We start from the raw sequence: 14222 nt of genomic DNA, 5'->3' as shown, positions 1-14222 counted from the left end.
TTTTAATTGATACTCGACTAGCCTCTGTATTTGACAGGCGCAGAGATGTTGTTTTACATCTTCGATCGTGCCACAATTGAGCACTTTAACCCGGAGATTTCGCGAGCGAGATAAAAAAAAGAATTCTGCTCGTGAGCCGCGTACTGTGTTGTCCTTCATAGGTGCTCGCTAACTGCACTTGCCCCAACAGTCTGTTGAGGCTGTAGGGGGGCGGGATCTTTGTCTCTGTTCATGTGTTCATGTATGTGCGTGCGCGTGTGTGTGTGTGCTGTGGCCCCACAGGGAGACATCCAACAGCTGTTGTTTGTGGCCGACCCACGTGCCGCATTCGACTACTGCAGCCACTACAGCCCGGACTGCGACCAGCCCCTGCCAGAGCTGCCCCAGTCCCAGGATCCAGACCTTGACGAGGTCAGCCTTCGGACGCTTGCTCATCTCGTAATCAACGTCGTCATCATTTATCGTTCATACCGCGCCTCCCGTACGCAATTAAAAATCTATGAACGGCGGTTGTGTTCGTGGGCCTCTCTCCTGAACTCGTTGAGTCGGTGGTCTGAATGACAATCTGGCCACGCATCAGCTCGCTTGAGCTGGTGGTCTACGTGTTGGCTGACAGCCGTTATACGTACAATCTACATCGGTGTGTGCTGCTAAATCTCTCTGCCTCCCATGCGGTACAACATCTCGAGGCATTGGAACAAAGGGGTATTTGAGGTAATTGCTCAGCAGGGAAGTAACAGCAGGCCGAATATTGCACTGTGTTCAACGTAACGCAACACGGGCAATTTACACAACAAATGAGAATAACCGGCCAGGTGGTTGCTTCGTGGGAGAGGGAGGGGCTCTCAACCGGAAGGTTGAGAGTTCAAACCCTGTTTAGTGGGTGGACTCAGCCTAAGGGGGATTTCAAAAGTGGTTGTCCTAAAGGGAGACTCGCACCCTCCATATCGGAATTGGGGATTTCCGTCACTGGCTCAGGGCAATGCTCCATCGAGCAGGAAATCATTTTGGCTTGGGCTTAAACTCGAAATTATGAATCTACGTTGAAAATAAAAGCCTTAGCGTTGGTGCAACTTTATGATAAGTGCCTTATTTTTCCTCTCTCGCTCCAAAGTAGCATATCGTCAGCGATTATTGATCATCCTGCATCGTGTCATCATAGTGGCATGCCAAATGCACCCTATCTCTCATTTCTAGCTGTGTTGTACGTGTGTTATGGTCACCGCATATGCACTTAAGACATGGCATCCAACATAAGTGGGCCCTGTCCACAACATTAACCTTTATAGTCTGTAGTCCATTGGGCGACCGGTTTTACACAGCACCGCGACTGAGCCAATGTCTCAATGGTGAACGATAACCCATCCATCTAACCGGGAATTGTGTCGTAAATGGGAACAACGAAAATTAGTGGAACGTTCTTGCACATACAGAAGTGAAAATGTTGAGGGTGCATTTTATATTTAGATTAACCTTCACACATCAGTTAGTCAAGCTGAATAACAACAATAAAACATTTTTTCATTGAAATCTTGGCATGCGCCCGACTGCCTATAAACATGCTGATTCATATGAACGATTGAGTGCTCTTGCAAGGTACGCTGGGGGCAATCCTGAATATTCCTGCTCTTGCTGCGTGGGTTTCATCAATGCTTACATTCTTGACCAATAAACTGTCAGTTACGATGCATTTCGGAGCTGTGGAGTGACGGTCAGCTCACCGGTACTTGCAATGCCGAGCTCACGCCGTTCGATTCCATCTTCCAGTGCGGCAGTCGAAACAACGGCGCTAGTTTCTCGAATCTTCCCACTGCTGCCCCCCCCCCCCAGCAGTGGGAGCGAATGGTTGCAGCCACAGTTTGTTCGATCGGCAAGCCGCACGCGGTGGGGTGAAGCGTGGGGACGCACACCTCTTCCGACACGTCTGGTCAACGTGGAATACTAAGACCAAACATTCTCTAACGGTCTCTCTATTTGAGAGGCCTTGCGGCCACCAGTGGCGTGCACCGAGCCGAACGCAGGGAGCTCCACCTTCAATGATGCATTTCGGTGGGGGGTTTTATATATTTTTTGCGAGCAATAAAAAAAATACCCCCCCCCCCCCGAAGTTTTTCTTGCAAGTTGTATTATTACGAGTCGTTGTACGGGCAAGAGTGAGCTCAAGGTATAAAATAAAAATAAAAACCCAGCCCGTAAATCATGCAGTTTTATTGCTTAGAATGTAAGCACTGGTTCTCATGAATAAGGTCACGAGTGGTATATCTCTCGCGTTACCCGATGTCCGTGTCGAGCGGGTTATCCGGATTCTTTATTGGGTGATGCTCTCGTTGGCTGCAACCTTTCCACTGCCCTGTTTCTCTCACTCTGTCCTCCTGACCTGTAGTACAGCGATGGAGGGTCGCCGGCCTATGACTATGATTACACTCACTCGCTCAATAACCACACTGGGTTTGGGCCGCCGGAGGGCCTACAACCTACGGCAGGCAGCCCAAGGGGGCCTGGACAGGTAAACACAATAACAGCTCGCACAGGTGTTGACCTGAATGTTTCATTTGCGGGGGGGTGTTTTGGTTAATTTACCACCGTTACGAAATGCTACCGCTTCTAACGTATAACAGCTACTATCGGCAATTGATCAACTCAGGGCTTACAATAACTGAGGTCTGCTGCCACGACGTATCGTTGGGGTTTTGGACCCAGCTTTAGGCTCTCTGTAAAACTTTAACTTCCACGGAATTGTCTGACATATTGACGAATTGACTTTCTGCCCGGCACAAGAGAACACCTTTGAATTCGCCGTGAATTGCACAGCGATTGGAGTGTTACTCCACTGGAGTAACACTCTGGCTGCTCCACGCGTCGTGACAAGAACGACGTTGTTGAAAACTGTAAGCTCTGAAGAGTGCCGGCCGCGCTGCGTGATGGCGAATGGATCGTCGCGGGTAGATTTTGATACTCTCGGTGATAATAAAACGAAGCATCGGTAGGGGGTAGAACGGTCTATGAATTCGTCGGTTAACATTGTTCACCGTACATGCGCGCGTGCAAGAATCAATGTCTTCGCAAGCGGTCTACAGTATCGCGTGTAGCAGGATTTGTGTCACCCGTCCAGCCACAAGAGGCGCTATAATTCACTGCAACAGAAAACAAAAAGCATAGATTATTGAATCGAATTGAGACGCTGAATTGCCACAAATAGCGTTGGCCAGGCGTTTCAAAAGCAGAACACTCATATAAAAGTCTTCAGACTCACGAAGGGTTTGCTGGATAAATAATTACTGCATTTTCAAATTCAAGTACAGGTGTGCACCGATATACGTTAATTTGATTAATGATGCTTTCCCCTTACATTTGTCATAAATTAGCAACTTTTTTCGGTTTACATCTCATTTGTTTAATTTTTACGTTATTTTCAATTCTAAGTTACATACGTTTTTGATGTAAAAGAAATCTAAATGTCGATAGTAAATGCACGTGTCGTTTGTCCGTGGGTACATTTTATACGATTCCAGGCCATTTGCCTGGCCCCCGCATTCCGTAACCTCACCGCTCATTTACAATCCAAGCCGTGTCCAGATCGCGCTTGCTTTTCACAAGTTTGTTTTTAATCGGCACCTGCAGAAAGTTGAACGCGACACATTCACCGTCGTGGGTTTACGACTCATCTGCGTGCGGCGGACGGTTCTGAAGTGTCGCCCGATCATGCCGCGTGTCGCCCGTCCGACCGCGTCGATTCGCTCCCCGAACGAGCTCCCGCCGGCACGTAGCGCGACAACCGCGAGCGGCATCCGCCCTTCGTGGCGACGTCCGCCGAACGCCGTTGCCGTTAACGCGCGGACGGGCTTGCCCTAGGAGCCCACCGACGAGGAGGTGGAAGGCCCGAGCGAGGGCGAGAAGGAGGACCCCTCGAAGTACTACACGATGACGGACTACGACAACACCCTGACCGAGGACGTGGTGCCGGAGAGCCCCGAGCCCTCCTTGTCAACGGTCTACGCTGTGGACAGCAACTTCACAGAGGTGCCCCCCAACTCCCTCACCCTGACACCGCCCCCTTGCCATTCACTATCAGGGTTGAGCCTGGATAGATTTCGATGGGCAATACCATGTATGGCAGGTGTCCATAATAAAGGTCTTTTTTCTTTTGGTTAGATTGCATTTTTCTAAATGTGGTTAAACTCGCCACCACCCGACACAGCCGATGGGTAAGGTTTGTCAGCATGAACAAAACGTGAAAAATAAAGTTCCGAGTTCAGCACACCGGTGTGTTGGAGAGTAAACCCATAAGATTTACAATTCCAGTATGACGTTTCACTGGTAATTACAACCAGCTTCATCAGGCGGCGGCCATAATTGTGCATAAACCCTCCTGTTTCGGTCTTAAATAGAGGGAGTAAAAGTGATGTCATCTCTCTGGGTCTATCAGGTGCGAAGACCAGAGAAGGGTTAAGACAGAATAGGCACGTAAGTTGCAATGGATCACGTCAATCTGAGAATATGACGTAGATTCTAGATTTGAAGTTTTCGTGACTGCAAGGATCCATACTCTTTGGTTCTTTTGGTAAAGTCACGTAGGTGAAAAAAATAATAAAGAATAAAAATAACTAAATAAAATCACGACGTTTCGGAAGCAACACAAGCTTCCGTCATCAGGTGGGACAACCACAGAAAAAAAAAATAACACTGTAGTACCTATCATTGGTTGGGTTATTCACAGTTAATCAACAAACATAATATTGTTCGCTAAAGCCTACGTGTTAAACATAGCAGGTGTTGCAGACCGTGGTGCCAGGGAGCGCAGGGCAGTGACCGCAAGGCCCTTTGCTGTACTGTACTATACTCCCGTGTGCGTCTATGCTGCCCGTTTCCACCGGCTCGCACTGACCGGCGTGGTGAAGTATGGTCAGAGAAATCTCCATGACTCGCCTGGTGTGCAGACGCCCTCATCTAGCAGTAGATTGCATGGGACGATTTGCAAAGCTTGGAGGAATGCTGTCAAGCGTTCAGAGATTAAAGGTCTATTGAAGTGACTTCGGTGGTAGTTCGGTAGTGTCAATTTCTGGGGCCATTCGAGGACATGTAATTGCTCAGTTGACTGGATGAGTTCCAGAATGATGTCTATGTTAGCTTATGACATTACTACAATAATAAAATTGAGATGTAACAAAAATAACAACACCTTACTGGTTTTCTCTACCTCCCAAACATAATCCCACCATCTTTTGCATAATTGCAAAGTGCAGCATATTGCAGAATTTTTGAACTCTGGGTCATGGACACTTAGCCCTAATTTCCCACTCTCTCGGATTTTAATCGTTTCGGCCTGTGCACCGTAAATTATTTGACCGATGACCCTGTTGTTTTTACGAGGAATGATAAGAATAAACGACTTTCATCTAAATGTACCCGTCGTTTTCTACAAAGTAGTTCGTTTGAAACCGGATGTGTATGCCATGATCACACGTAAAGCTCCAAGCTTTTTTTTCCTTTGAGGTTTATTTTGGTTTTACTTTAGCTCGTGATGCAACGACAAACGATTAAGCCGTGCGTCGTGCTAACTGGCAGCCAGTGGTACTCGAGCAACAGTGTACAAGAGGCCACAGAGCCTCCTGAAGCTGCAATGCGGTGGACTTGTGGCAGGTCACGAGCACGTGACTGGTGAGGCCCTTAGGCAGCGCCAGTTCACGCGTCGTTGGCTGCCGCTGATGGTGCTAGTGGCACACTCGTCCGAAACAGGAGGATTTCTCCACAGATCTGGCTGTCGCCTGATGATGCTAGTTGTAATTAGTGGAGAAACGTCGTACTCAGATTGTAAATGTTGTGGATTTGCTCTCTAACACAATGGTGTGCTGCACTAGTGACGAATTGGCACGTTCCGTTTACGTGACAAACCTTACTTATTGGCTGTGTCGGGTGGTGGCGGGTTTAACGACACATTTATATTTACATGATCTAACTAAAAAATAACCTCTTTATTATGGATGATATTGGTCGCGAAGCCGACAATGTGTTAAACTTGTCCGTTTTTATTAGCCAGTAGCTCTGGACAGGGAACTATCTGCACGACACGCAAGCTCGTGTTGGGTTGCTGTGCAGCAGTAACAGTAACAAGCCTCACCTTGCAAATGAGACCCAGAAGGTTGACACTTTCTTGCTTAAATAAATGGTGCTTGATAATGTTGGCGTGCAAAGCCAATAGGCTGATGGAATAAAACTAAATTGTTGTTATCAGCAATGGGTAGGTTTTCACATTTGTGATTCTATGCAGCTCCCCCGATGTGTGATCATACTATCGTGTTGTTCGGCACGATGTCCGACGTTTGGCTGCACGTGTTTGGGGCAGCGTCTTCGGATCCTTCAACAGTCAATTCGGTCACGACTGACCCGCACGCGGTACAGCCACGGAGCGCAATCGGGGAGGTCCCCCCGTCGGATTCGCAGGTCCAGCGGAAACGTGGACGTTTGCTTTTTAAATCCTTTATATTAAGTTCGATTGCTTGCTTAGGACCGTGCAAATCTTTCGGTCGTTTTTTAACCCACTTCCCGTGATCCAATCGAGCTGACATTTTGCAAACAGACTCGTTGTGCGTGACAATGCATTTTCGTGAGAAAAAAAAAATTCCAAAAATTTTACACTGTTTAGGGAATTTTTTTAAAATATTTAATTACCAATTGTTTAATGCTGCCAGACAATCATCTGACCCATAGGTGGCAGCCATCTCAAGCCAGAGGACGAGAGGACTCTAGCCGCCCCGATCCCACGCATATAAAGGATTTATAGTGAAAAACTTTGTTTTTACGGGTTAATTTTTTTTGGCGCGCTCGATCGATCTCGCAGGGCGACAATGACGAGTTCACCGAAGAGTACGTGACGGGCGAGGACAACTTCCTGGACAAGGAGACGCAGGACTACGGGGACAAGGAGTACCTGGACTACGATTACGAGGACAAGTCGACGGCCGGAGCGGCCGGCGGGGCCGAGTCGGCAGAGCGTGGCGAGGGGGAGAGAGAGGGAGCGCAGAGCCGAGAGTACGGCCCAGCCCTTTCCGGAGACACCAACTCAGGGGTAACTACAATTGTATCCCGGCCAAGGAGCAATGGAAAGTAATCAGCGTGGGGATTATGTTTAATCGCTGAATGTTAAGAGGATTTTGGAAGGCACAGGTGCTTGCGCGAGTGCGTGCGTGTGTGTGTGTGTGCGCGCGTGTTTCGGGAGTGTAGCGGTTAGCGTGCTGCTCTGTGAACCTGGCGGGGTCGAGTTCGACCAATGACAGTGACGAATTTGAAGCGGTGCTGGGACTCCCCTAGGTAGACTCATCATCAAATGAGCACCTGGTGCGATGTGTAACCATCGCCACAAGGGAGACAAAGGCAGCCGGGCGTGGTGCTGGCCACCCACCCCCTCGTGTGCCGTGCGGGCCTTCATTGGTGCTCGCTAACAGCACTTGCCCCAAAAGTCTGTAATGGCCTAACACCGGGTCTTCAGACCTAGTGTATTGGTTTTTCTTGCATTAGATCCTTGAAAAAGTTGCCCATTTTGGAACAGGATTTTTACAGCATGTTAATAAGCATTGACTATGTGATTGCCACTCCCTGGCAAGTGCTCGCGGTAGTTTTATGTAACATTATCCTGAGATTAGCTCGTTTGCTGGAGGATTTGCCCGAAGACAAAGTTACGCGTGAACTTCCAAAGATAACATCTGCATCACCGCTAACTCGATTTCTGCCGCTGTGGATTATTTACCATTCAAATGTGCTCCTCCCTGGACATAAGTAAAAGTTAAAGGCGCATCCCTGCAATTCCTTGTTTATGCCGCTGCCGGTGCAAGGGCCAGAGAGCTGCAGTACACCGGTTCTTTGGCCTACTCTTCCATGCTGGCCAGATGTCTTTGAAGAGCTGGGAATACCCACACTTGACCCCACCGCGCTTCTGGGAATTTAACCTGAAATCGTGTGCGTGTGTCTGTGAGCCAAAGTAATCCACAAAAAATACCGGTATCCGCCGTTTGAACAAACGTTCAAAGGATCCGAGATCTGCTTGCGGTGAAAGAAAAAAAGCGAACTTTTTTGGTCACTACCGGCAAGGCACAGTTAGACTTTGACAGCGTAAGCCGTGCAAAGAGAATGCAACACCTGTTGTCGGCGGACTGACATTTTGCCTCTGTTTATTTTTACAATGAAGGGCGGTGGAATCAGGGGTGAGAAGGGAGAGAAAGGCGAGCCTGCCATCATTGAGCCCGTAAGTGCGTTTTTTCTTACTTTTTTTTGTTATTTTTGCTGTTGCGCTGCGTCGCTTCCACAGCTCCCACGTCCGCTTTGTTTTGCCAATCGGCGACGAGGAAGAGCAACAAGGCAAGGGTGATGACCGCATCGTGAATCCAATTGATTAATTGCCCTCGGCTCCGTTTGTGCGTTTCTCTTCCGCAGGGCATGTTGCTGATGGGGCCTCCCGGCTACGAAGGCCCAGCCGTAAGTGTTGCCAACACCTTTCTCTGTTGTTGTTGTTGTTCAGTTCTATTCTCAGAGAATTAAAAGTTAGCGAAGCCTCCGCTCTGCGCGGGGCTGCTGCGTCGACGGTTCAGCTCACCGTGGCTTACGGAGGGGAAAATGTTCACGGGGGTCGATAGGGTGGCACAGTGGTAACTCTTGTCCCTCACGGCACGGGGCACCTGGGTTCGACTCCTGAACTGGGCGCGTTTTATTTGTGGAAATTGTGTATGCTCCCACTTTTCCTCATAGGTTTTCTCCAGGTTTTCTGGTTTCCTCCCAAAAAAACCAAAAACAATATAATTGGTGTCGGCCGTATTCCTCGGACTGCGTCTCGTTTTTTCTGGGAAATTATCCAACTATTTATTATGATTCAGTTTAGCCACTGGATCTCGGTTGGTGTGAAACTTGGCATGGGTGAGGTGTATTCCTGTGCCAAGTCTCGTGTGACATGACGATGATAATCATCAATGTTTATTTTACATAACACGTTTCCCATGCGAGCTTCTACGAATTTCATGGCAGAAAAAAATTGTACCATGCCAAAAACTTGCCGTTAAATTTGCTTGACATGTTAACATTATTTATCAGTTTCGAGTTAATTATTCGCAATTCTAGCATTTCAGTTTTTATTTAAATATAAATTTTAAAAAACTTTGCTTTTAAATGACACCATAATACACGTGCTCAAAATATTCTTGAAACGATGTAGATAAACATTCACGCTAACCCAAAGTAAAGATACATTTAAAAGCCCTTATCCACATCGCATACTTGTTGTGTGTGTATATATATGTATATTCACAACGGTTACTTACTCAAAAGGAGCAATTGCGTGGAGAATTGAAGTAATGAGCGGAATTCTGCACCTCCGATTAGCATGGTTGGCAACGTACGGTGGTGCGAAAGATTGTCAACATACATACTTTTAACATCCCCACTGATGACAACGTGTCGTCCGGCCCTTGTGCTTATCACTGTGAGTCACGCTACCAATTCTGTGACCACTCAAATAAAACTAAAGCTATAAACAATGTTTTTATTTTACCACCATGTAAGACCCACTGAGCTATCACAGCTCTTTTTCAGAAGCGACTTGCCCACAAATGATAGCTCAACGAAGTGGCTTATCACGTGTAAATGTACAGTATCAGCCGAACACTCTAAACGTAGTGGTGGTTAAATTTCGATTTAAAGCTTTCGTGACTGCAGGGATTCATCTTCTTGGTTCTTTCGATAAAGTCACGTAGAATGGAAATAATACAATAATAAAAATAAAACATAATAAAATAATTCTCACGATGTGTCGGCCAGAATGTGAGAATTATTTTATTATGTTTTATTTTTATTATTTTATTATTTCCATTCTACGTGACTTTACCGAAAGAACCAAGAAGATGACTCTTAACGTACATTGATTCTAAATGTTCCTTTCTGTCAGGGACCGGCCGGCCCACCTGGGCTTCAAGGACCTTCAGGCCCCAGGGGCGACCCCGGTGAAAGGGTAAGCGTCGCGCTGCCGATTTGCAACAAAGTTCCTTGTCACCGTCGGTGCGGTCGTATCGAGTGACCAACGTGTGTGTGCGATGTGCGATTTTGTCGCCTCTCTGTAACATATGCTGAGTGCGTTGTACATTGTTTGTTTAATCACGGTTGTTGAGCATCAGCCCGCCCCCCCGCCGCCCCCCCAACAAGTTGCCAGCAACAAAGAGCGCTGTTAAGGTCGCGATAGATACGAGTGTAAGACGTTTCTTAAAGTGAGCAAGGTTACGTATGCACGTGTGCATGTTGAACTTCTTTCGCACCGTACGTAGCCGACCTTGCTGATCGGAAGAGGCGTGAACTTGCGGCCAAAGACGAAGGGAGGGAATGCCGTAGACAAGCAGTTGCAGAGTGGAATAGCAGTACGGTGGTGGTTGAACACAGTTTGGGTGAGGTGAAAGTCAAGCTGCTAGACCAGGGGTCGGCAACCAAAATAACAAGAAGAGCCATTTCTTTCCAATTCGGTACAAAATTCAGTATTTCAAGAGCCGCAATGCATCTGAGTACTGTACTCACGTACATATCGTCAAGAAGCAGCCCGTAAAGAGCCGCATGCGGCTCCGGAGCCGTAGGTTGCCGACCCCTGTGCTAGACTGATCTATGTATGCACGTACGTGAGAGTGGAACAAATGAGGACGTTTTGTTTGCCATTACGATTGTGGCCTTTAAATGTTGGTAATTTATCGTGAAGGCATCGCTTTGTCAGCTGCGGCGGTCTAACGCTTATTGCGTTCACTAAAGGCGCCGCCGGTACGATCTGCAGGTGGTGTCCCTGTGGTATTTGTCAGCGCCCGACATAATAAGGCACGCGCGTGCGCGCGCAGGCACTAACATGCGTTGTGCCCAGGGCGAAAATTCTCATAATGTTATCGCAGCAACGTTCATTGCTGAGATTCAGCGTTTAAAAAAAAATGCCACGAAATGTTGACTTGTATATTGTGCCTGCGACGAATTTAGCCTTGGGATTTCTTGGAGGGGGGCCGTGGTGCAGTGTGCAAGAGGTTGTAAAAGCGAATTGCGATTCGCCAGATTGCCATTAAGCAATCTCTCTCCGTGCTTTGTGAGTGTAAAGCTGAGCAGTGGTAAGAAGACAGAAATAGACACTGGATGAATATTGTAATGTTTAAAAAAAATATTATATAAAAAAAATTTACTTACCACAGCTGGCATGTTATTATGGGATGCTAACTTGTGGAATGAGCAGTCGGGGAGACACAGCTGACAAAAATTGTCCTCCTGTGCACATTTGACCATGACTAATGGCATTTTTCACATTCCTCCATAAAGAATTCTAGCAGTTATTACATTTAATTATGATTATGATAACAATGAAAACTTTTTTGCGAAGTAAATATACCACGATTCAAAGCCAAAGGACTCTCATGAATAAATTTGAAAAGCTGATAACGAATTATCATCATCAGCCATTATCTAAATATCCACTGTTGAATGAAGGCCTCATCATGCCATCGCTTTCTCTGATGCCCTCCATGCCACGATCCATTGAGGTCCTGCACATGAAACAGATCTTGATGCTCCATCTCAGCAGTGATTGTCTTCTCAGGCCTTACCTCTCAGGCCTTTCCTCTCCTAATTTAGATGCCATTTTGCCACTGGTCTCAGCAGAACATATCCATTTCGGTTAGATTAGAGTGAGGGTTAGGTTTGGGTTAGGGTTCGGGTTAGATAAGAGTTAGGTTGCGGTTAGAGTTAGGGTTATGTATGGTTTAAAGTTAGATTCGGGTTAGGATAGGGTTAGGGTTAGGTTACCTTACTTTTGTTCATTGTAAAGTACACAAATAGAGCATCCGTTGACACAGATACGTTTAAAAAGTTGGCTTAAGATAAGGTTTCATTGAAAATGCATGGATATAAATTCACGTGCAAATTCATATTTTTTTGTTACGGAAAAGATAAGGTAAACGATGAGCGAAGGGGAACCAACGTGCCTGAATATTTATTCATAGGGAGAATGAAAATTCATCTCTTGGAAAACAAATATTTGGCTGGAACACATAACTAAGAATATAACGTACGTTCCTGAACATGGCAATCCCCACCACTAGGTTAGTTGGAATAGAAATAGAAAAACCATTTTTATACGCTTAGTTCTTTCGGTAAAATCAAGTAGGTAAAAAATTGAAATGAAAATTAATTAAAAAAAATTAATTAAATTTTTTACCTACGTGACTTTACCGAAAGAACTAAGAGTATGAATCATTGCAGTCACGAAAGCTTCAAATCTAGAAAGAGAAACCATTAATTTGACCTCCACTGCTGCCCTGTAATTTCATGCAAAAATTACCAATTAGCAAAGTCTTATCTTGCTAAATTGACATGAATGACCCTGCGGGTATAATCTACAAGCAGCAAACCCTCATGCTTTCGTGTTAATAACAATACGGATTCACAACGCTCGGTAAATCCACGGCTGGAAGAACGGACTCCCCACTCCACATCATTTGCGATGATTGTTTGACCATACTTCACCACGCTGGTCAGTGTGAGTAGGAGTGTGGACTAATGTTGGCCATGGCCATGAGTTTATCTCAGGTTGTTGTGCACAGACCACTGCACCACCGGCATCCTCGCATCAGCAGTGTTATCTGCCATGGAAAATTGCAAACGTAATGAATAGATTACGGGACTTCATTGATAATTGGCTGATTAAACAAAAGACAATGCGTTGGATGCAGCGGCCTTGTATTTATTAGTCAAGATTTTTACAAATGAGTGCTTTGCTTCTCAGTAATTACAGCGTAATGAGGTTGCAATTACCCCTTCAGTGGGTCTTTAATCATTGTGCCCCATTTTCAAATTGTAGCCACCAACGGCCGCGAGGGGTTTCCAGACGAAACGTAATAAAACATTAGTGGCAATTCCTCGTTTTTGAAACAAGAAGAAGAAAAAACAAGTCACAAAAAACCCGGACGTGACCTTAAAATGACACGGCCAAAAAATGTTGTCTGCAAATGTCTACAATCAGATATTCCCCACACATCTCTTTTGCAATTCGCTGAAATAAAACCTTCACACTTCAAAGTATGAGGCGGTGCCGAAGAATTATGCATTGCTTCACGTCCTTTGTGCGCGCGCGAGCGTGCTCCACGATATTTCCGTCGTCATTTTTAAATCTCGTGACAAAATCTGCACCGCTATCTTTCTAAACACATTTTTTTTGTCTCGAGATTATTTCTTTGAAAACGATGCGCCGAGGTGAAGGGACATTGCCAAGTGCCTCACCGAGCGGCATGTCGCGCTTCCCTTCATCGTCGGTGTGCGCGCTCAATTTCTCTGTCTCATCATTTGCACATTCTGATGTCACGGCCGACGTTGTTGCACGTAAAGGAAGAAACCACAAAGTCCCCTTAGTTTTGTGATTTATTTATCTGTCGATTTGTTGTTGTTGTTTCCAAGGTTAGCGCAATGTGCCTCTCTGTCAGGCCACCTGGCCTCCTGTCCCGTGATAATAACTTTAGTTATTTTGTGGGGGAAATTTCGGAAATTTAATCCGCTGCTATAAACAGCTAGCCAAGTCAGTTCCGACAACCTTCTTGTCCCCTTCGACCACGTCTTACTCATTCGGTACAAATTGACCCAAAGATATCCACAAAGCAGTCGTCCTCCGTCACGGAACCAAATTCACCTGTGGGAACTGCATTTGCAAAACAACAATTGTGAGTCCCATATTATAATAATTACATCATTGGGGAGCGGGGTGGGGGGGGGGCAGTGGTGCAAGATGTTAGCACATGGCGCTAATTGAAAACGACGACCCATCCACGGCAAATAACCGGTGGTGAGTGATATACAAAACCCATCCTGGGTGCAACACCTCCCTTCACCAGCCAAACCTGTCCTGAGCAGCAATGGTAAAGTGTGGTCCAACAGCTCCCCATGACCAGCCTTTGGCACAGCGTTGGGTTGACAGAGGGCTGTTACGAGTGTTCGAAATGTATGTTTAGAAATGCCCGTTCGAAAACCTATTCATCCTGCAGCTCACGGTAATTGCCGTGCAGTTTCCCCTCCTGTGGAAACAGCGGCGTAGAGAGAGCATAGGGACGAGGAACCGTTCAGAAAAGTGCCGCCTATGCCGTACGTACCGTCGTATACCAGCCCAATCCGTTACCTATTCACATTACACCACTGTATGCTGTGCTAAACTTCAGCCGGAAGAGTTCGGAAAAGCTGTT

At 46.4% G+C, this 14222-nt stretch overlaps 1 protein-coding gene across 2 annotated transcripts in view; it reads left to right on the top strand.

Annotated features, from left to right (window-relative positions):
* Nucleotides 1–14222, top strand: part of COL5A3 (collagen type V alpha 3 chain) — a 169679-nt gene that overhangs the window by 48200 nt on the left and 107257 nt on the right. Inside the window, exons 5-11 of one of the 2 annotated variants that reach the window (XM_061550443.1) lie at nt 283–411; nt 2384–2506; nt 3853–4020; nt 6839–7066; nt 8183–8239; nt 8428–8469; nt 9929–9991. In XM_061550443.1, the coding sequence (XP_061406427.1) occupies nt 283–411; nt 2384–2506; nt 3853–4020; nt 6839–7066; nt 8183–8239; nt 8428–8469; nt 9929–9991 (810 nt within the window). The remainder of the gene's footprint in view (nt 1–282; nt 412–2383; nt 2507–3852; nt 4021–6838; nt 7067–8182; nt 8240–8427; nt 8470–9928; nt 9992–14222) is intronic. The other variant, XM_061550444.1, reaches the window with a different exon arrangement.

The sequence above is a fragment of the Lethenteron reissneri genome, chromosome 12 (genome assembly GCF_015708825.2).
Source record: "Lethenteron reissneri isolate LAM-NWPU_2019-01 chromosome 12, ASM1570882v1, whole genome shotgun sequence".
In the NCBI taxonomy this organism is placed as follows: domain Eukaryota; kingdom Metazoa; phylum Chordata; class Hyperoartia; order Petromyzontiformes; family Petromyzontidae; genus Lethenteron; species Lethenteron reissneri.
The sequence above is the reverse complement of the archived record's forward strand: the minus strand, read 5'-3'. Positions and strand labels throughout refer to the sequence as shown.